This window comes from Paecilomyces variotii (genome assembly GCF_004022145.1).
Source record: "Paecilomyces variotii strain CBS 101075 chromosome Unknown C8Q69scaffold_1, whole genome shotgun sequence".
NCBI lineage: Eukaryota > Fungi > Ascomycota > Eurotiomycetes > Eurotiales > Thermoascaceae > Paecilomyces > Paecilomyces variotii.
The window spans coordinates 3176761-3197045 of record NW_021167140.1 but is presented as its reverse complement, the minus strand read 5'-3'; the positions used below and the strand labels follow the sequence as shown (position 1 = coordinate 3197045).

Below are 20285 nucleotides of genomic sequence, written 5' to 3'. Positions count from 1 at the left end.
TACCTTGTATCATTTTGTCGAGGCGGTCCCCAGACAATCAGATTCTAGCCTAGCTCATTTAAACGCCTCTCGTCCAAGTAGCTACACATGATAAAACCCCTTCTGTTCTCCAATTCCTGTTCCAATACATGTAACTTGTTTTATTTTCTTCATTCATTTTGACCTAGTCAATTTTTGTCCAGCTAGAGTATTTGGTTTGCTTAATAAAACCACGAGATATTTCCGAATAGATACGATAACCATGCCTTGCCCCGCACTAGAAGAGTTTCAAATCGGTTGGATATGTGCCCTCCCTATTGAAATGGCGGCGGCAACTGAGATGCTCGATGAGAACTTCGGCACCCTCCAGGAGCAGGATAGCGCAGATACGAATTCATACACCCTGGGAAAGATTGGTGTACACTATGTTGTCATTGCTTGTCTGCCACACGGGCGGTATGGGATAAGTTCGGCTGCCACGGTCGCAAATAACATGGTCCGGACATTTTCCATGTCACTAAGGGTCGGGTTGGTTGTTGGAGTCGGCGGAGGAATTCCATCAGCAACACATGATATACGGCTTGGTGACATTGTTGTCAGTTATCCCGAGGACACTTGTGGTGGCGTCCTTCAGTACGATATAGGGAAGCTCGAAGCAGGTCGGGGGTTCTGCAGAAAAGGAAGTCTAAATAGCCCTCCACCAGCTTTATTGACTGCAGTTAGCAGTATGAGGGGGGTGATGTTGACTGATGATCCTCGTTATCCGGGGTACATGGAAAAGACGATCAACAGAACTGAACAACTACGAAAGATTTTCAATCGTCCTGAACCACGAAGTGATCGGTTATTCAAAATAAATAACGATCATCCTGCTTCCGCTACTGACTGTAATTGGTCTTCAGTAGAACGGGAGGAGATAAGGCCTGAACGCGGGGAGAACGATCCGCTACCACATTATGGGATCATCGCATCGGGGGATGCTGATATAAAGCGTGGGTCGACAAGGGAGCAGCTGCGTCAAGAGACTCGCGCACTATGCGTTGAAACGCAAGCAGCAGGTGTAATGCGCGCCTTTCCTTGTCTAGTTATCTGCGGGATCTGCGATTATGCCGATGAGCACAAGAATACACATTGGCAAGGCTATGCTGCGCTGGCAGCCGCTGCATATGCGAAAGAACTGCTTGGATATATGCCGCGGGGACAAGTTTCCGGTCATAATTCAGCGCAGGAGGTGTGCAGTAAGTCAATTCCCCGTCGATACTATATCAAATGTTAGATCCAGGATCCAGGATGACCAGAGGGAACAATTTCCTTTTGGTTGAGTAGTCTGAAGATCCAATATCAAACAATGATGTGGCTTATACCAAACTAAACTCTGGCTGCAGAAATGGTAAGTGAGCTCGAAAGTATGCAAGGTGAGCTGGAAAGAATGTTTGATCAATTAAAACATCACCATCGCGAGTACATATCGGTTCATTTGGCAGAGCAACAACAGCGCTGTCACCAAGCGTTCAAGACATCAGCATATGAACAGTTCAAGAACATCAATCCTGACCGAGTAGAAGGAACGTGCCAATGGGTGTTGAAGGACGAACGATATCTTCGTTGGCTTGGGAGTAAATGCAATGATCTCCTATTGATATCAGCTGATCCCGGTTGCGGAAAGTCAGTTCTGGCCAGGTCGTTGATCGAGGATGACTTCAAGCGTTCAGAGTCGACGGTATCTGTTTGTTACTTCTTCTTCAAGGATAACGATAAACAAAACAACCTTTCCAGTGCGCTATGTGCTGTCCTCCATCAGCTGTTCGAACAACAGCCGGAGCTACTGCGGCATGCTTTGCCGTATTGGAAGAAAAACGGGACTAGAATCCAACAAGAAGTCGATCAACTCTGGCGCATACTTCTCGAGGCGACATCTGATCCAGCATGTTCCGGCGCTATCATCTGCGTGTTCGATGCGCTTGATGAATGCCATAACGCTGATCAAAGTCGCCTAATTCAAAAGCTCAAGGACTTCTACCATAGTGCCGCTTCCTCGCCCCAAGAATTGCAACTAAAATTCCTGGTTACCACTCGCCCATACGATAGGATCCTAGAAAGCTTCCGATCTGTAACGATTGCTTTCCCTGATATCCACCTTCGTGGTGAGATGGAGAACGACCAGATCCATCACGAAATCAATCTCGTGATAAAATTAAGGGTGGAAGAATTGGCCACGACATTATCTCTGCGACACGATGTGGCACAAAGTATTGAGAAACGGCTCCTTGGAATGGAACACCGGACATATCTGTGGCTATGCTCAGCTATGGACGACATTTGCGCTACTTTCCGAAATAGCCTTCGGCCAGACAAGGTGCCAATTCGGCTAATTCCTGCCTCGGTGAATACAGCATATGAAATGATTCTCAGCCGAGTGCCAGATGGCCAGGAACAAACGGCACGGAAGATTTTGCAAATAATAGTTGCTGCGCGGCGTCCCCTGACCTTGGAGGAGATGGCTATGGCCTTGGGTATAGCTATCTCATCCGACTCACAAGCTGCAAATGAGGCTCGGTTAGATCTGCAAGGGCTAGACAAAAAGATACGGCACCTGTGTGGCCTGTTTGTCTATATAGCAGATAAGAAGGTATATCTGATTCACCAGACTGCTAGGGAATTTCTCCTTTACAATCAGCCTACAGCCAGCTCTCCATATCACTTCTCTTTGGACGATGCCGAGAGTCAAATGGCAGAGATCTGTGTCCGATATCTATTGATGGATGACATAGAAGATTCTAGATCTCAACAAGAGCCCAACGCTCACAGTTTCCTTCGATACGCGGCAGAGAACTGGGCTGATCACGTTCGGAATGCGTCGACTCTATCAGGGTCAACACTGGTTGATCTACTATACAAATTATACGACACCACAGCATCCCGATTTCAACTTTGGTATCCTTTATTCTGGCATGCAAACATGCCCCATGGAAAGCTCAAAGAATCCCCTAAAATGAGCGCAATTCACCTGGCAGCTTTAAATGGACATAGTAACATTCTCGAGAGACTGGTTACCGAATCTACTAGCGGTATAGGTGGACCAGATGACACCGGCACAACTGCATTGATATATGCCTCAGCAAATGGACATGACGATACTGTTAGTCTGCTTCTGTCGAAAGGAGCCGATGTCGAATACTTAGGTCCCAACACCGCGCTATACTGGAGTCCTATACATGCTGCTTGCATAAGAGGACATGAGAAGGTCATACACCTCCTATTGCAAAAGATATCCCATATTAATGGGGTGAATCCATTTCGTGGAGATCCCTTGCCTGGTGCTGTCAAAAGAGGACGCGCGAAAATCGCGGAAATATTATTGGGAAATGCAGGTTGTTCTCATGGTTCGCAGGTTGCATATATTGAGGAGGGCGGGGATATAGTACGAATGCTGGCAGAGAGCGGTGCTGGACTTAGTGGCGAAAATTACATTAATGTCCTGTTGATTGCCGCTATGACGGGACTTCATGATGTTGTTGAAATGCTGTTGGAAAAAGAGGCAGATATGGATTACATGGATACAGCTTATCCGGGTGGATATAGGGAGATCGTACAACTCCTGCTGTCAAGGGAGATCCCGTAAGACAGGCAAAACGGTTATTTTCAACGATCTAGCAGACAGATATCTACCTGCTTCCCTGTATCTAGGATCCATAGGGAGCGTGAAGGTGGAGAAATTGTCAGATCCCGCGGCTCCTACAGGGGGCGAGCTGCAAACCTGCTGAGTTCCGCTGCTGTGTCACCTATACAAACCGGATAGCAGCTGCAACGGGATGCCACCTGCATCGACCTGCATAGAATCAATAAAGACGGGAGAAGAACCATGGATCAGTTTAATTAGATGTTCAGCTCAGCTCAGAATAGCCGAGGCATTTGGATAGAGTCGTTGGGCATAAATAGCTGGTAGATTTCGGTGTCAATTAGTTCTCCAAGCAATCCAGAGATCATCTCCTTTTCATATGCTTTCTCAGAATCTTTGCTTCCGTGATCCTAGATCGTCACAGAAATCTCATGTATTAATCAAAAAGACAAGACCTGGAGGTCCTGTAATGTTGACGGTGTAACCTCCAAAGAGACTACTGTTAAATGCGATATGACAGATCACTTGCATGGTTATCTTGAGGCGCCTAGGTACGACCAGAAGAATCATTTCGTAGTATCATCATCACGTTCAGCAGTATATATAAAACTGCAGTTACCATCATTAATACACATACTTGAAAACACCGAAGACGAGTTGCAAAGACAACAGCCTATGAGCGATGAACATGAGGATTGAATCATAATATGCAATGCTGAGCTGGGGAATATGACAACCTATACAATATGCAAAAGGGTAACCAGGGTCACAACATAGACATAGAAACAGAACACCAAGGCATGCAAACTCAACTCGTAATCGCATGACATGGAAAAGTAAGCCGATACTAGACACTCCAAGCTCCTCCTAGTCTTTTATAGCACGTGTCCAACGCCTGCTTTTTAGACATAACCACTGGCTTTTTTTTAAGAGCTACAATCAGTCGAGACATGGTAGATCGCTTAGAAGAAGACAACAATCTCGCCTCTGTCGTTTCTCTTCAGTCGCAATGTGCGGAACAGTTCCCTCTCATCTTCAGCCTTACGGTCTCGGCTGCGTCCACGGCCCCGTCCTCGTGCGCTGTCGCCGTCCTCAGATCCTGCGAGCGAGGGGAAGTCGCGGTGGAATCTCTTCAGCGCTTTGTGGACAGAACACCCTCTCTCACTTTCAGGTCCCTTGTTTACTAGAGAAAGGAAGTGGCGGGCCTTCTCGCGCAGAAGTTCATCATCAGAGGTCTTTGAGTGTCGGTAGACGACCATCCGGCGGTCGTTCTCTCCATGAGAGCGACCTTCGCCACGGGGAGAGCGAGAACGGGAGCGATCAGAGTCCTTATGGTAATCGATCATCTTGACTCGGCGGGAGGGGCGGGAGAGCTCGTAATGGCCATCGCCGTTGATTTGCACACTCGTCTTACGTTTCGACTTGCGCGGCTCAGAAATAACGTGACCGTCGGATGCATTACGCACACGGTGAGTCTTCTTGGATTTGTGCACCTTGGCCAGGGATCGAGAGCCTTCCTCTTCTTCAGATGAGCTCCGCCGGCGAGTGCGGACGAGCGCCTTGGATGGAGGCTCGTTTGAGCTGCCGCTGCTGCCGGACAAGGCAGAGCCACCGAACATGGACATAATCCGTCCGGCTTTACCCTTGACGGAGATTCCCAGACCATTCTCGTTGGCGGTTTCTTTATCAGCACGACGGCTGCGCCTAAGAGGAGAAACAGGCTCCTGGAAACGGCGATTGCCATGCTCATCTTTGTAGTCTTCGTAGTCGGGGGTAGGTGATGCATCTGAACGAAGCATGCGATCAAGACCTCCGGTCAGCCCAGAGTGGTTCAGTACCGGAGTGCCCGCATTGTTGATGACACTGGAGGGGGCATCGAGCATCGGAGTGTCTTCCCCATGGGGAGTGTTGACATTAGCAGCATCGGTATTGCCACGCTTCCGCTTCTTGTCACTGGTGGTGTTGATCTGTCCATCCTCTGGGGAAGCCTGTCGGGTCTTGCGTGAGCTCTTGCGGTCTTTGCTCTTCTTCGGCGCAGGAGTCATGAACTCCATGGATATGTTCGATGTCTGGTTCGGGTACAGAGAAGGCTTAATTGGTTCCGCGCCGTAGGAGAATCCATTCTCCTCATAGGCAATATCATACTCCCGATGTTCATCATCGACGTCCTGATCCAATCGCGCCAGCGCCTTGCCGGGTTCGAACAGGGAGGGCGCGTGGTTCACCATTTGCATCTGCGCTTTGGTTCCACCAAGAGAGACCTTTGAAGCATTTGGCGTCTCGTCAGTGACTAGGAAGTCAAAGACGTTGACAGCGTTTCCGGAGGTAGCCACCGTTGTTGATTTGGACGGGCCGGTAGCCGCAGGCGGAGGACTCGGTGCGGGTGGAGGAGGATGTTGACTGATCGGTTCGTCTGCATCAGGAGCGTCTTCGACGTAGGGAGGTCGAGCGTTGGAACGGGCGATCTGCTTTGAGGTCGCTTGGTTTTTTCCTTTCTGTCGCTGCTGCTTGGTCGGCTTCTCTTTATAAAGGGCACCTTGATATTTCTGTGCTTCGGTCATGCATGACTGCAGGCGCATCGATCTCACTGTTAGCCCTGAGCCATTATATCCAATCGATGAGAGAAACTAGCAGAAAATCAGACATCGACATGCGCGTATGTCAGGGTCGCCGATGGCATTGGGCCATCAAAGCCCAATCAAACCGCCATCAGCTTTCCTGCAGGCATCGGGCGGTGGCGGATGCCAAATCAGCATTGCCGTCATTGTTCTCGCGTGCCCATGAATATATGGGCATCTGCAATAATGACCTGCAAGATTCTGGATATGGCGCCAATCACCACGATCGGGTCTCGATGCCTAGCTAAGACCCTGGATACGCACGATGCCCACCGCACCACCACGTAAAAAGACAAGAGCCAAAAAAGAAAGAAAAGATCGTCGTACCGTGTGCGACCTGTAATCCGTTCCCTGGAAGTGGACCATGCAATCGATGCAGGTGAAGGAAGCGCCATAACACTGCCCCCGATGCGGATCGAGCTTCTTCTTGGTGAGCACATCACCGCACGCCTAAACCAATGAATCGCCGTCAGCCTGATTTAAATATTGACTATAGTCGTATTATGGTCGTCTGCTGGAGCGCAGAGGAACGAGATTCGACCGTATCCAACTCACCTCGCAGGAGAAAGACACCATGGCTGCACGGCCGTTGACCACGCGGGTGGTGGATAGTTCGAGGCCTGAGGGATCCTTTGTCCACGTTGGACTATCAGGCACCGAGGTCGGGGACTCGGTGACTCGGACGATTGAAAAGGCTCCTGTAAGGCTGCGCGACGAGCGTGGACCTTGAGTGCCCAATGTAGGGACGATGAGACAGACAGGGCAGCGAACGAGCGATGAGCGCCGGGAGCTTTTGCGTAGGCGGTAGGATGAGATGGATAGCGGTAGCAAGTAGTTGCAGGAACCAGCTCGACGGCCACGATGAGGGACTATGACGGTGGTTGCGTTGTTGGCGATTACTTTAATGTGCTCCAATATCTCTCTCCAGTTTTCGTCTTTGTTCTGCGACTGTTTTTCTTATTTTGCTCTTCTTTTTTTTCTGCTCCGCGCGATCTTTTTTTTGGGCGCGCAAAAAGACAGAGAGAACCAGATCCACGCTAGTCTGCTTCGGGCCCCGACGCTAGTCCACAATTGGGATGAACTGGATGGCTAGAAAGCTGATCGCGGGGGATGAACAGGTAAATAATAACTCATTAATTCATATCAAGTCTGGATAACTATATTATCGAGAAATGATAACGCAAAGAAGAAACAGATCTGAGAACAGGGAGCGCAGGGACGACCGCGTGCTTGCAACAGGGCAGGATATTAAAACCCTCCGTCGAGTCGCTCTTGTTTACCATCAGCTCTGAACGCGCCGCCCAGCCTTGTCGCATTCCCCCCCTAACAACCCCTCCATGGCGACAGGGTTTGGATGCGTCAACGGATCATCTTCTGGCCAACCCGAGTGTGTGGTGCCGCCGTCGCACCAGAGGATGTCAGGAGGCCTGTCGCAAAGGTCACTGGGTATCGCATCCCCAGCACCAACCACATCCCACCTCTATCGCGCCCGGCAATGGGGTGCCTGCAGGTGGCCGATCGCAGTCTCGTGGGCGGCCGCGGATGATGATCTGATACGGGCCTTCACCAGGGGGACAAGAGGAACGACGCGCACCAGGCGCATTCCTCCCCAATCATGATCACGACTATCAACCGGGAGCGCAGGAGAACATGGCCCATGCTTATGCGACTTCAGAACAGGAGAAGGGGTCCGTGATATCTACGAAATCAACATGAGACGACTAAAGGACGCGCCTCGTCGGCTGCAAAGAAAGAAAGAGAGAGGGAGAGAGAGATGGAGCAAATTGCGCACGGAGACGCAGCGCTCGAGAATCCGCTGATGGAGGGTACGCATTCCCATACTAAGCTAAACTAACTGTCGAGCGATTGTGAAATCGCCTAGCTATGGCCAGCCCGGGCCGCACCATCAGGACGTCGTGAGATCCGCCCGAGAACTTCACCAGCCACCCGCATGGTTTATGAACGGTCTTTGGCGGGTCATGGGATCCAGGATCGCCCGGTGCATGCGGGTGTTCCCCATAAAAGCATAGAAGTCTCCATCCTGGGCCGGCCATGATGCCATTTTGGCTGCGACGACTGAGCGTCTCTGGTCTAGATGTCACCCATTGCGACCCGAAGGGGAACTTGGGGTTCGGCATTCGGGAGCGATGTGGGTCCCAACGGTGGGAAAAGAGTCATCCCATATCGACCAGGTTTGGTGCGACCTGAAGTTTCCGTGTTGCCTCGCAGGAGGACGCTGATGGAATACTCGGTAGTTCCCGGCCAGCCGGCACTATGTAGGAGAGAGAGGTGTGTTCGAGGCCAGCCCGATACCCGTATCGAACGAACCTGTATCGGAAAGAAACCAGAGAGAATCGAGAGGGTGACGGAATTTGGATAAGAAAAAAGTAAAGAAAGTCCCAATGTGGAACGCCTCGAAAATGGTGAACTGGTGTGGTTCCTTATCCACCCCGCATCGGCCTACTTGAAAATCAGTATTACCAGTCTCGGCGCGAAAGAGACCGGATATGCTCACGGTTCCTTGGAGATTGCCACCGCGTTCATGGCATCCCAATCCACATCCTTGTCATGTCCTGTGGTCTTGGCCTTCGTCGTTGCTTGTTCTGCATGCGATTTCTCACCCGTCGTCTTCGCACCTTTCTCCTCCACTTCGTCGTCGTCCGCGCAGCCACAGTCGTAGAAGTCGCCGATCTTGGTGCAATCGAATTGAGGTTTGTCCAGCATCGTGTTCACCTCATTGTGGATAAAGCATGCCCAGCCGGCGGCTGCGTTCCGAGAGGAGACCTGCGGAGGGTATTTCTTCAAGTGCTGCTGGAAGTGAGAGGCGCATTCGCCGCTATAGAACAGTCAGCGGCGCGGCCGGATGCGCTTGGGTTATCAGAGAACAACGTACCAGGGGTAGAGGCGGGAGAACAAGTAGACGAAGGAGCGTAAGGTCTCCTGCTGTTCCTCGGTTGGATCTTCTGGATACCGAGCCATCATGGTATGGAAGTATTTCCAAGTCGCCCGACCCAGCTCCGCCCTGTAGTATTGAAATAGCACCATTAGCCTGTAATCCCATCTTGGCATCATGTCCCCTTCCTCTGGAAGATCTCTTACTTGGCAGTCTCGTTCCCCAATTTCGGCATGACCACTTCCCCCTTGAGCATTTCGTCCTTGACTACAACATTCGGTGTCGACTTCTCCAAGTGACCGGGCGCCCGCGTCGCCGGGCTGGGTGGACCCTGTGGCAGCCAGAAGAGCATGAAAATCATGAACGTCACGAATATCGCGCCCACCAGGATGAGGCGTATCGTAGGTCTGTTTCCCATGTTGAGCGGCTGCAAACAAATACCCTTTGCTGTACTTTCAAGGCAATGGTTCGATTTCCGGGGGCAAGCGGCGCCAGCAAGGCGTCAATTGCAACAATGTGATCCAGGCAAGTTGAAGGAAACAGATTCGGCAGCTGCAAAGAAAAAAAAATTAATGTTAAATGAAATCAAGGAGCGACAAGAACTATTCCACGGAGGGCTTCTGGAGGATGGCGAACGAAGATTGGAGTCCGTTGCTGTTCATCTAACGGAGACTCCTTCTCCGGAATGGATACTGTTAAGCCGCAACGCGGCTCCACGTGGCGATGTTCATAAAACAGTAGCTAAATGGATGAGTCATCATATACGATTTATGCAGGTAACTAACTACCTACCTAGGTAGGTAGGTAGCTAATCGACTTTCTCGCTGAAGTTCAGAGTCTAGAATACATACTATCTAGACAGTAGTTATCCTTTGAACCGTGCCTAATAGACTGCTGGTATAATATTATTCGTTTCTCAAACCACGAGCGTTGCCCCATATATTTGTTACGCTCGTTCTGCCACAGACCAAGACAAGATAATGCGTGGATCTCTTTCTTCATGGCCTGCCATACTCTATCTTCGCATCGTTCTATTCGATCAGACAAATAGGGAAGTCACATGTCTGAAACTTGAATCGAATAAGGAGTGCTCGACATGTTCCATCTATCCAAGGTCAAGATAAGCTCGAGCCGGCTCCTCTATGCCTCCCCGGCATAAGGTGGCGCGGCTATACCAACAAGCTAAGCGCGAAGCGCGTCTGATCACTAGGTATGGATGTTTCTAACCCAAAATTGATCAATTACTCAATGCCCGGGCGTTATTCCTCTAGTATGATTTTACCATACGGCTAATAGCTAGAAACATAAATGGACTTAACACCCTTCAGGCCTGAAGTATCCATCCATCTAGACTCCTTGGCATAATTCAAGTAGCGTCCTGCACTAAAGCAGCTACACTAATAATACGGGGTTGTGGCTTGAACATCCCGAATCCGGGTGACCACAGTAACCACAATGGCACTCCGAGGTGCGGCCAATCTGGGACCGACTTGTATAAACTCCAATCTCGAATCTCATCTCAACTTTTTTCTTTTCCTTGTCGTCTGATTCCCCACCTCTGTCCACAATGCGGTCAATCAGGTCGCCAGTGTTTCAGGGCCTTCTGAAAGCCAGATGCCCGCTACGACACCAGCAGCGACGATGGGCGCAGGTTCACGACGTGCGCTTCCTCGCTACGCATCATGACCGGAGTCATATCATAGAGAAGTATAAGGCTAAGCTGGATAAGAAGGCGAAGGAGTAAGTAGTTGGACTGAATGTCTCGTATACCTGTTTGGGTTTATAGAAAACATCCTAACGCCTTTCTCAGAGAGGGTCACGAGTCCATCGAGTCGTTGCAAGCGGCATACAAGGAGAAGATCGAGAAGCTCCGACGAGAGGCAGCGACGGTCGCGACACCCGAGCCTGCACCCTCATCAACTACCGCTCCAGATTCGAAATCACCTTTTCCAGCTCCCCCACCTCCCCCTCAAGCTTCTCCGGCAGTGAAAGCTGCGGCGGAAGCCACCAAACCTACCTCGCAGACGCCGGGCATCCGACCCCTCAGCTCCTACCTAGACATTGAAAAGATCCTCACGCTTCCGAACAAGGAGATCGAAGCGCTCTGGAGACTGCGCAATGCCAATAACCCGAACTCGATCTGCGCCTGTATTCCGCTGGAAACGTATAGACGTATCGCCGAGGCCGCTCGCCAACACCCGCAGTTCATCCTCCCGCTTCCCCGACAGCAGACGCAACAGGTACCTGGTGAAGATGGCAAGCCTGTCGAGACGGCCGTTGGCGGTGCCGATATCCATTTCCTCCAATGGGGATTCCACCCGCCTGCCTCTCCGCCTCCATCGAATGCTCCATCGCAGACCGCCAACACCCACGCGTCCACTATCGTTTTCACACACCTCGCCGCGTACAAGCTGCATGGATCTTTCGCGGAACCCCACACCACTATCACGCATCACCTTGACCTCGCGGACGAGAAGGGCCTCGTGCTGATGCATGGTCAGGTCCTTCCTGACAAGGGCGTCTCCCCGGCCGAGGCCAGCTGGCTGGTGAGCTGTGTGCAGCGCTTCTATGACTTCGGTGGTGAAGCGAGCGGAAGAAAGGGAGAGCTATTGAAAATGTTCACGAGTGGAGATGTGGAACACTTCAAGGTCGAGGAGTTGATGGAGGAGGCGGAAAAGATTTCGTGATGCCACGGAGACTTTTTGTGCCATTATTGATTCAACGTCCTATCCGCTCTTCAGGAAGTATACTGTTGTCCGGTGGATGTCTCTACTGAATGTCGGAATAGACTTTTTCTTTTTATGATCGGACTGTCCCCTCTGTTATTTAAAATCTTAAGGACCATATTTTATGTTAACATGTAAATTAGACATATATGTACTAACGGCACATCGGGATAGCCCGAGTGGATTGTACCAAAAATAAATTCCCTATTAGCTACATATGTAAGACACGGATCCATCATGTACACTCCATTGACCGGGAAAAGGGTTAGTGAAAGCCCATAACAATGCCGATCCTTGAATGACCAGATGAAGGTAACGATATCAAAAGCATGCACGACAAAGACAATATTAAGTCCAGGCAGCTCCGCCATGGACGAAGAAGAACTAATCCATAACGCCAAGCCCATAACAATAAAACCAAGAAAGCAAAAAATCAGGTAGCCTGTATCTCCGTGATAGATATCACGTGGCCCCATGCCTTGTTCTTGATGGAAAGGATGTTCCTTTTCTGGACACCATTTGGTTGTACATGATGAGTATGTCCGGGTATAGATGAGCCTCTTTGCGCCGGGGTATCTGAAAGCTTAATGAAGGAGACTGTAGAACGGAAGAGAAAGTGAAAGGAGGAGTGCCAACGATATGCAAGCCGGCCGTGGGAGCGGTGGAACCTTGTAGGCGACACAGTCGGTAATGGATAAGTGAGATAAAGACCGCTCGAGTGAAACCCCAAGCCATTGGACGAGGGGTCAAATGCGTGTATATCCCACTTTTGCGGCCCAGTCACCTCCCTTTGAGACCGGACTAGTGAATTCAAGACTCTCGATGCTCCTTTTCGACAACTTCCTCCATAAGGAAAGAATGTATGTAATCAAAATAGCCAGGCTCGGCCACGCTATCATTGTGCTGCCCATTGGGAAGCGTACGCCACACCTTCCGGCTGGAGTTGCAGAGGTTGAAGAGCTGAGTCATATGGGATGGACTAAGTTGTTGTACGTTAGTGCCTGCCACATCACCTTGTTTGGGGCATAGAAGTAGAATATAACGGAAATCTTCAAAATGTGGCACTCACGGGACAATCTCATCTTTCAGGCCGCTAAGGAAAAGGATAGGAACGTCGGTGATCTTCGGAAGCACATCCTCACTGGCCCAATATTGGTGACAAAGCCGCGCCAAGTATCTGGCTGGCGGAAACACTCTGTCGTTACGTTAGTCATAATCGTGATGGGTTAATATTCAATCATTTCCAAATACATACGAAGGTATCAACTTCCTAATACTCAAGAAAGTGTTCTCGAGAATCAAACCGGCGATGTCGCCTTTATGCTGATTCTTAGCAACCAGATTGATTGAGACAGCCCCGCCTAGGCTCTGCCCATATATGACGATCTTCGTGCCGCTTGTCTCTGCGCGCTGCCTGACATAATCCAGCGCTGTTTGAGCGTCGATATTCAGACCTGTTTCATCGGGCACTCCAGTTGACAACCCGTACCCACGATATTCCACCATGAGTACGTTACAGCCTAGTGCCTCTACCAAGACCTGGGCGATAGGTATGCGGTGGCCAATGTTCCCAGCGTTTCCATGGAACATCACAATGGTGACGTTCTTTGACAAACGCTTGTTGGGGGGCCGGAGGAAAAGCGCATTGAGCGACTCCCCATCGGGCGTAGGGATCTGTAAATCTTCGAAATCATGGATTCCAAAGTGGCTCGGCTTGGGAACATTCGTGCGCGCATCTACTGGCACGTTTCTTGGGTAGATGAGCTCGCTGCATCCATTGAGTCAGTCTCGGTGCCTCGGGCTATTGGGTTCATACAGAATGGCTTACTTTTGTTTAAAGTACAGAAGCCCGCTAGCGACCACAGCCAGTCCGGACGATGCAATCACCGGCAGACGGAGGAATTGGACAGCGCTGCTCGCAATCGTGGAGATATTCCACTGGGGCGGGGGTGGAGGTGATTCAGACATGGTCTGTGACCCGAGTGATGAGGTCGAATGGCGCCTTTGTTCAGCCAGATTAAAAGTTTGTGGGATAGGTTAATATAATAGTCTACAGGCGGAGATCCTGCAGCTCTGGACTTGATATCCAGGGCTCCTCTAGTTCCGATGATGTCTCGCAGGACGCGGGGAGAGACCCCAGCCTCTCCAGGAGCATCTCGGGACGGCCTCTACTTAACGCCCCAGCCAACCAGCGCTCGGTATGGCTCACCGCCCGCCGCCTCAGCTCCATTGCAGCTCCGCCGCCAACGCGTTGGTCGTCTGCCTTCGCTATCTAAGCTTCCATGCTCGAGACCTAGTATCGCTTGTTCATCCTCCGTTTATCCCCCTTACGCCCTTTATCTTCTAGACAGGAGCTATACGACTTTGACGACCAGCCTCGGGGAAATTCGAGTAAAGATGATGGACCACGGTGTGACGGGAATGCTGGGGGAGGGTCAGTTTGTCATGTCCCAGACCAGCTGTGCGGCACTCTGCTGACGGGTTGCTAGATGGTATCCATGTCGATATGAACCATCTGAAGAAAGGAGAAGTGAAGTGAGTTCCAGTTACAGCTCACGTCCATATCTACCAGCTAACCCGTTCACTTTTCAGCCTCGGAACATCAATGTGAGCCTCATGACCTCACCGGTCAACGAAAGTCGTCTTGTTAACCGCGAGCAGCATGGCAATCACCTTCAGAGACGGAGTCATCCTGGGCGCAGACAGCCGAACGACGACCGGAGCATACATCGCGAATCGAGTGACGGACAAGCTGACCCAGGTTCACGACACCATCTGGTGCTGCCGATCCGGTTCTGCGGCCGACACCCAGGCGGTTGCAGATATCGTCTCTTACCATCTGAACATGTACGGGATCGTCAACAACGAACCCCCCACGACTCAGACCGCGGCTGCGCTCTTCCAGGAGCTGTGCTATGAGAACAAGGACCAGCTGAGGTGCGTTTCTCATGTCCAGTGATCCCTTGCTTAAATGAGACTGACGACGTGCTTTTGTAGTGCCGGTATTATCATTGCGGGATACGACAAGCGACACGGTGGACAGGTCTATTCGATACCGCTGGGCGGTTCCCTCCACAAGCAGCCCTATTCGATTGGCGGGTCTGGCTCAACTTACATCTACGGTTACTGTGACGCTCATTGGAAGGAAGACATGACGGAGGAGGAGGGAGTCCAGTTCGTGAAGAGTGCCCTGCAGGAGGCTATCAAGTGGGACGGCAGCTCCGGTGGTGTTATCCGTATGGTGGTCCTGACGGCCAAGGGCGCCATTCGACATCTGTACCTGCCGGACAATGGCTACACTGGGCCAGGTGCGAAGTAATGAGTGTACTAATAATACGACGATCGGATCCGTTTACTTCTACCGCATTAGGAGGACTTGTTTTGATCTAACGCAAGTGTCCTCGGCATTATTGCAGCGCCTCCGATGGCCTTGAACGGGTTTCCTGTCTCAGCCTCATTGCAACTCGTAGTGAATTCCCCGTAATAGCCGCAGCAGAGCTCTTAAGCTCTTTGTTTCTAACGATGCACTGTGATCTTCTTGGTGACTTGCTGTGTCAAATCCAAGTGACTGGGTATGGTCATGTTCATCCCTAGATGTTATTACGATGCAATGGACAATGCTGCCCCGTAAGCTATAGATCATTAGCTAGTTGTAAGGGAATAAGCTGGTGGTCATAGTTCCGGATGGGCCAGGTAACTAGACGTCAACCATTGCCGCCAAGATTGTCCATCCTGAATGCTCACAGATCTCCTCGAGTTAGTTCGTCACATGGCGGATTATGTACTGTTCAGCTGCCATTGGGCCACTGCCATATCCAATCTTCAACGACAGATATTCCAAGATACAGGAAGAAGAATCCATCTACAGCGAGAGTCGCGTGCTGGCGCTTCTCGGCCTTTTTGTTCCTTTCTGTCCCTTTTTATCCCCTGCCACGGAGGTCGACGGGGCTGACGGTCCTTGTCTGGAGTTCGAGTTTCGCTAGTTTGGGCGCTCCTGGACAGGCGCGATCGCCGCTCTGGAATCATCACATCGCCCTCCGCCACCTGCGCGGCCGGCGCAACATCATTCGCCCATCTCCAACATCGCCCGTAACTTATCGCGTCCTCTGACGGGCTGCAACAAGGCATTGCGCGATCGAGACCATCTGTCCCTTCGATCTGCTCGCTCCCTCTCTTGCTGGAAGCGCTTGTTGGGGGTCTCGTTTCTTCCTTAGATCTCTTTTTAGTCCATCCTGCGTCCTTACTCTGCGATTCATCTTCCCCAACTGTTTCCTGCGCGTCTGGGCAACTATCTCTCTTTCGCGTTTCCACTGGTGTCATTCCGGTGGAGGTTGCGGTAGCTTCTGGTTCGCTGCCCGTGGCTCTGCTGCCGTCATCTCATCCCCAGCGGCGACGCGATACTGCCACTCGTATCTAAATCACACCGGAGAGTCAGGCAAACGCACTCGCAGTCTGGCCATCCGATTGAGTGCTTTGGTAGGAAATCTAGTAGCGTCAGCGGAACAGCAGGATATCTTGACCTCAAGGCGGGCCTCTTGGAGTGGGCCGTTCCGTTCCAGCGTCCTTCCATCTCCAGTCTGGGACCACGGGGGGTCTATCGTCGTTCCTCCCAGGCTTCAGGCCATCGTTCAACACCGCCACATCCATCTTGCGATCCATCTCGCAATGCTTCCTTGTGGTGTGAGCTTGTGGCCGTAATTCCCTCCTCGCTCCGCCTCTGGTTGGAGTTCTGTTGTTTGTGTTGCTGTGATCAAAGCAGTTTTGTCCTGCTGGCATCGTCAGTCCGTGGGCTAAAAGCAGACGGGCTTTCTCTTCGGATTGCTGCGATAAGCGGGCCTTTCCTTTCCTGGCCTGTATGAGACGCTTGTGTATCTGCTATTCTCGCTATAATCTCTTGCTGGCAAAGCATCCTGCTGACCTGGGGTGCGTCGCGTGAAAGCATAGCGGGGATCCCCTCTTGGATCGACTCCCCTCGCTTCGCCTCGATCTCGCCGGGCTGATATGGGATCGGTCGTCCTCAGCCACGCGGTGTCGGAGCAGGTCCATCCCCCATACACGATGCTGGGAGGTACGGTCAACCAGGCGACGACGTCTTCTGAACCTCCATTTCGGCCGTCTTCTCGTTCAACATCACAGCCCTCGCAGCTGGAGACTGGCAGCTCCAGGTCTGCCTCCACCGCTAATACCCCCACCTCGGCCACCGTCCCGCCATCGACGTCTACAAATCTGCCGCCCCGGCGCTCTCACGAGATCCCAGCCTATATCAATGCTCAATCTCACACATTCACTCAGCCTCCTAGCGGACCGTCTGCGGTAGCTCCCTCAGCTGACGACCGTTCTACTGCCGCGCCCATGACCGATCACCCCGCCCCTCCTTCTACCCACCATCATTCAGCGCATCCAAGACAGGATCCCGCAGGGGAAGGGCAAGAAACTGCCTATCATGCCCGAGGACCGTCAGGCCTCACAGCAACTGCTGCGGCATCTGGCTGGACGAGCTCCCCGTCCTCTCCGCGATTACATCCTACCCATCGATCGACGAGGTCCCTAGGGAATTCGGAGGCTTCCTCTCCAAGCCGCATCAAGGTGCGGGATCTGTCACATATCCAGAGCTTCGCCAGTGAAGAGTTTCTAGCGCAGTCTCAGCGGTCCCAGGGATCGGGAGAGGGAGGTGTCGAGGTCGGCCGCCAATATGAAATCAGTTCGATGCCGGTGACAGACATCATTGAGATGGTGGCAGGGTTGCTGACCAAGATCACAACCACGAATGACTTGCAGCATGAGAATCTACATCGACATATTCCGCCTCCGGATGGGACGACAGCTCTTAGCCCGCAGGCTACCAGCGTTCTAGCTTTTCATGGCAAGAACGTGCCGAGCATCACTATTCTAAACTACCTCAGTCGGATACACAAATATTGTCCGACCACATACGAGGTCTTTCTGAGTTTGTTGGTCTATTTTGACCGCATGACAGAGACCGTGAACAGGGACTATCTCCAGCGGTTGCGGCGGCGGGCCCAGCGCACCGTTACTGTACAACCGGATGCACCTAGACCCCCGTCCTCGGGTCCCCAGACGCCTCAAAGATCCAGAGCTCAATCGTCGATGGTCACTCCTCCATCGTCAACGGGTATGAGTGCGCAGGATCCGAAATCGCCGACGTCTTCGATACCCCCTTCATTACAGCTGCAGGAGGACGACGATGGACTCTCTCACTTTTTCGTTGTAGACAGCTTCAACATTCACCGCCTGGTGATAGCAGGTGTAACGTGCGCCAGTAAATTCTTTTCAGATGTTTTCTATACCAATTCACGATACGCCAAGGTATGTCGTTGGCCACCCAGCTACTCTCTCGGCCCAATGGGCGGTCGTCTCTTCTCTTGACGTCGAGACATACTCGTTTCCTTATCACTCATTGCTAACTCTGTACCCTTAGGTCGGTGGGCTACCTCTAGTCGAGTTGAACCATCTTGAACTACAATTTCTCTTATTGAACGACTTCCGTCTTTCCGTCCCTGTCGAAGAGCTGGAAGCATATGGGACGATGCTGGTAGAGTTTTATGCAAGGGAGGTGGTTGCGCAGCAGCAACAAGCCGCTCTTGCTGCCGCTGGAGTGAATCCTTCCGGGATACAGAGCTCGCATAACGATATGCGGCCCAATGGAGGCAGCCGATCCGTGGACACAGAGGTTAGGCAAACTCCTACACCTCCCTAAACCGGCAGCCGATAATATCAGGCGATGATCGTCTCTTTATCATATATGGTGTCGGCATCCACTTTTCATGTTGGCATGATAGAAACCAAACCAACGGTTTTATGCTGGAGCGTGGGCGCTTTTTTCGGTTGTATCGACCTATCCATTTGTCATCACCTCAACCTCTTACGATGTCCGATTATCCGGATCTCTCTGGGGTCTCCCAGACCCCTCCCTCTCCTCTAGTCCATTCCCCCATAGACTCATGTTTCATCTCCCGGACCATTATCAATTCACGATTCTATTGCTGTAAACTGGCCTCATCATCATTCCTCTCCACTGACTTCCATATCTAGCATTTTTTTTGTGCTGTCATTCTGGCATCTTACCGTGTCCGAAGTCGAACTGCTGGCGTTATATGGGCGTTTGTTTATCTGTGTCTTTTTATCTGTCAGGAAGGGGATTGTCTGTTCTTTAGCTTGGGGATCTTTCCCTGTGTTCGATTTCTTTTCTTTTTTTCTTTTTACCAATTCATGTTGATCCATCAAAGCATCCGCCTCTCATCATCCATCTATCCTGACACTACTGTACTGTGCCGATTATTTACTCTGACTCTTACCTTCTCGCTTCAGCTTCGGGACTCCTCATATCCCATGATCACTAGGACCGCTTACGCCCACATCGTCATCTAAGTTCGACTCTCTCAGGAATCCCACATCTCGATGTAGTGGTACTTTAGTACATAACAACTGTATCTTGTACAATCAGACAATTCAATGCTCAACTTGAAAAGTATATGGAGCACAAGGGACGTATCTGCTGCTTTAATTGCGCATTTCATCACATTTCAATCCTATTATGTATCATCCTCCCAATTTAGAGCTGTTGGAAATCATACAATTCTTCTGCGACCTATGACTAATCCCCGCGGCAATATTCACTAATAACTAGCCATAAGGTGAATTGTTTGGGTCATGTGACTGGGGGAGATCCGATCCGTCCTCCGGCTCCACTCCCAACTCTTGGTTTACTTTATTCGAACTACAGCTTCATTTCCTACACTATGCCCTCAGTATCTACGGCGGTGCACACTTCTCCAAGCTCCCCGATATACAACATGGCATGACGAAACAGCATAAGATATGCATTATACGATGCGTGCGGGTTAAAGTTATACATCCGATAAGAAATACATCGCAGTGTCAAAAACAACAACAACAGCAATCGCAGCGTCTAGCCGTCTCATCAACTGCATTGGTCAGCAAGCGTTTTCCACTGTGAAAGATATGACAGTAGCTTACGAGACAGGCAATACGACTGCACAACGATAACAATCTGGAGTGGTATCCACGATTCCTCCCAAGTAGCAACGCAGATGATAACCACATGCAATCTCACTAGAAGATAAATTAGCACTCTGCAGCAGTACAGTATGGTGAACTGACATACTATGTGTCTGACGACATCCAACCACCAATAGTCCCATCGGAATGCGGCGGCAGTCGTAAGTCGTTAACCTGTCAGCAGTTAGAGACCACAAGTGACGCAGGATTGAAGGACTTGAGAACGCACCGAATAACAAGCTACAAAGCTAGCCAGCACTACACGCGTCCGGGCGCATAATCAGATGCAGAATCTGATACGGGTCTTTATGCTGTCAGATAACTACTACTTGTGAAGCATCTGTCCACTCCTGGAGACGTACCATGGTGACTCGAAAGCCACACCACCATATCTCGCGTCCGGGGCGCAT

At 51.0% G+C, this 20285-nt stretch overlaps 7 protein-coding genes across 7 annotated transcripts; 4 read left to right on the top strand and 3 right to left on the bottom strand.

Moving 5' to 3' along the window:
• Nucleotides 1-123: 123 nt before the first annotated feature.
• On the top strand, nucleotides 124-3887 carry C8Q69DRAFT_452948 (hypothetical protein). The gene is made up of 2 exons (XM_028629594.1): nucleotides 124-1217; nucleotides 1365-3887. Exons 1-2 carry the CDS (start codon nucleotides 242-244, stop codon nucleotides 3599-3601), a joined length of 3213 nt encoding a protein of 1070 aa, XP_028489547.1. The 5' UTR covers nucleotides 124-241; the 3' UTR covers nucleotides 3602-3887.
• A 541-nt stretch (nucleotides 3888-4428) lies between these two features.
• C8Q69DRAFT_41102 (hypothetical protein) lies at nucleotides 4429-6939 on the bottom strand. Its single transcript, XM_028628301.1, has 3 exons — nucleotides 6772-6939; nucleotides 6544-6666; nucleotides 4429-6165 (listed from the first exon to the last, which is right to left on the bottom strand). The coding sequence occupies exons 1-3, from the start codon at nucleotides 6790-6792 to the stop codon at nucleotides 4561-4563; spliced, it is 1749 nt and encodes a 582-aa protein (XP_028489546.1). The 5' UTR covers nucleotides 6793-6939; the 3' UTR covers nucleotides 4429-4560.
• A 1566-nt stretch (nucleotides 6940-8505) lies between these two features.
• On the bottom strand, nucleotides 8506-9733 carry C8Q69DRAFT_41098 (putative FAD dependent sulfhydryl oxidase Erv2). Its single transcript, XM_028628300.1, has 4 exons — nucleotides 9316-9733; nucleotides 9110-9238; nucleotides 8732-9052; nucleotides 8506-8676 (listed from the first exon to the last, which is right to left on the bottom strand). Exons 1-4 carry the CDS (start codon nucleotides 9525-9527, stop codon nucleotides 8658-8660), a joined length of 681 nt encoding a protein of 226 aa, XP_028489545.1. The 5' UTR covers nucleotides 9528-9733; the 3' UTR covers nucleotides 8506-8657.
• Nucleotides 9734-10629: 896 nt separating this feature from the next.
• C8Q69DRAFT_524497 (putative F1F0 ATP synthase assembly protein Atp11) lies at nucleotides 10630-12007 on the top strand. Its single transcript, XM_028633588.1, has 2 exons — nucleotides 10630-10849; nucleotides 10920-12007. The coding sequence occupies exons 1-2, from the start codon at nucleotides 10677-10679 to the stop codon at nucleotides 11794-11796; spliced, it is 1050 nt and encodes a 349-aa protein (XP_028489544.1). The 5' UTR covers nucleotides 10630-10676; the 3' UTR covers nucleotides 11797-12007.
• Nucleotides 12008-12478: 471 nt separating this feature from the next.
• C8Q69DRAFT_41041 (BEM46 family protein) lies at nucleotides 12479-13971 on the bottom strand. The gene is made up of 4 exons (XM_028628296.1): nucleotides 13664-13971; nucleotides 13091-13603; nucleotides 12905-13030; nucleotides 12479-12814 (listed from the first exon to the last, which is right to left on the bottom strand). The coding sequence occupies exons 1-4, from the start codon at nucleotides 13801-13803 to the stop codon at nucleotides 12646-12648; spliced, it is 948 nt and encodes a 315-aa protein (XP_028489543.1). The 5' UTR covers nucleotides 13804-13971; the 3' UTR covers nucleotides 12479-12645.
• A 526-nt stretch (nucleotides 13972-14497) lies between these two features.
• C8Q69DRAFT_440957 (proteasome component) lies at nucleotides 14498-15154 on the top strand (the record flags this gene model as incomplete). The annotated part of the gene is made up of 2 exons (XM_028628702.1): nucleotides 14498-14772; nucleotides 14833-15154. The coding sequence occupies 2 exons, from the start codon at nucleotides 14498-14500 to the stop codon at nucleotides 15152-15154; spliced, it is 597 nt and encodes a 198-aa protein (XP_028489542.1).
• A 1342-nt stretch (nucleotides 15155-16496) lies between these two features.
• On the top strand, nucleotides 16497-18706 carry C8Q69DRAFT_41019 (cyclin-dependent protein kinase complex component). Its single transcript, XM_028628288.1, has 2 exons — nucleotides 16497-18162; nucleotides 18275-18706. Exons 1-2 carry the CDS (start codon nucleotides 16837-16839, stop codon nucleotides 18551-18553), a joined length of 1605 nt encoding a protein of 534 aa, XP_028489541.1. The 5' UTR covers nucleotides 16497-16836; the 3' UTR covers nucleotides 18554-18706.
• Nucleotides 18707-20285: the final 1579 nt, after the last annotated feature.

Bases quoted from the DNA above. Each gene is read 5' to 3' on its own strand.
- C8Q69DRAFT_41019 (XM_028628288.1), top strand. From the start codon at position 16,837: ATGGGATCGGTCGTCCTCAGCCACGCGGTGTCGGAGCAGGTCCATCCC. The intron at 18,163-18,274 runs GTATGTCGTTGG...CTGTACCCTTAG, and splicing joins CCAATTCACGATACGCCAAG to GTCGGTGGGCTACCTCTAGT.
- C8Q69DRAFT_524497 (XM_028633588.1), top strand. From the start codon at position 10,677: ATGCGGTCAATCAGGTCGCCAGTGTTTCAGGGCCTTCTGAAAGCCAGA. The intron at 10,850-10,919 runs GTAAGTAGTTGG...CGCCTTTCTCAG, and splicing joins CTGGATAAGAAGGCGAAGGA to AGAGGGTCACGAGTCCATCG.
- C8Q69DRAFT_452948 (XM_028629594.1), top strand. From the start codon at position 242: ATGCCTTGCCCCGCACTAGAAGAGTTTCAAATCGGTTGGATATGTGCC. The intron at 1,218-1,364 runs GTAAGTCAATTC...CTCTGGCTGCAG, and splicing joins TTCAGCGCAGGAGGTGTGCA to AAATGGTAAGTGAGCTCGAA.
- C8Q69DRAFT_41041 (XM_028628296.1), bottom strand. From the start codon at position 13,803: ATGTCTGAATCACCTCCACCCCCGCCCCAGTGGAATATCTCCACGATT. The intron at 13,031-13,090 runs GTATGTATTTGG...ACGTAACGACAG, and splicing joins ATTAGGAAGTTGATACCTTC to AGTGTTTCCGCCAGCCAGAT. The intron at 12,815-12,904 runs GTGAGTGCCACA...ACAACAACTTAG, and splicing joins CTGAAAGATGAGATTGTCCC to TCCATCCCATATGACTCAGC.
- C8Q69DRAFT_41098 (XM_028628300.1), bottom strand. From the start codon at position 9,527: ATGGGAAACAGACCTACGATACGCCTCATCCTGGTGGGCGCGATATTC. The intron at 9,239-9,315 runs GTAAGAGATCTT...TCAATACTACAG, and splicing joins TTGGGGAACGAGACTGCCAA to GGCGGAGCTGGGTCGGGCGA. The intron at 9,053-9,109 runs GTACGTTGTTCT...ACTGTTCTATAG, and splicing joins TTCTCCCGCCTCTACCCCTG to CGGCGAATGCGCCTCTCACT.
- C8Q69DRAFT_41102 (XM_028628301.1), bottom strand. From the start codon at position 6,792: ATGGTGTCTTTCTCCTGCGAG. The intron at 6,667-6,771 runs GTGAGTTGGATA...TCATTGGTTTAG, and splicing joins TGGTGTCTTTCTCCTGCGAG to GCGTGCGGTGATGTGCTCAC. The intron at 6,166-6,543 runs GTACGACGATCT...ATGCGCCTGCAG, and splicing joins CGGATTACAGGTCGCACACG to TCATGCATGACCGAAGCACA.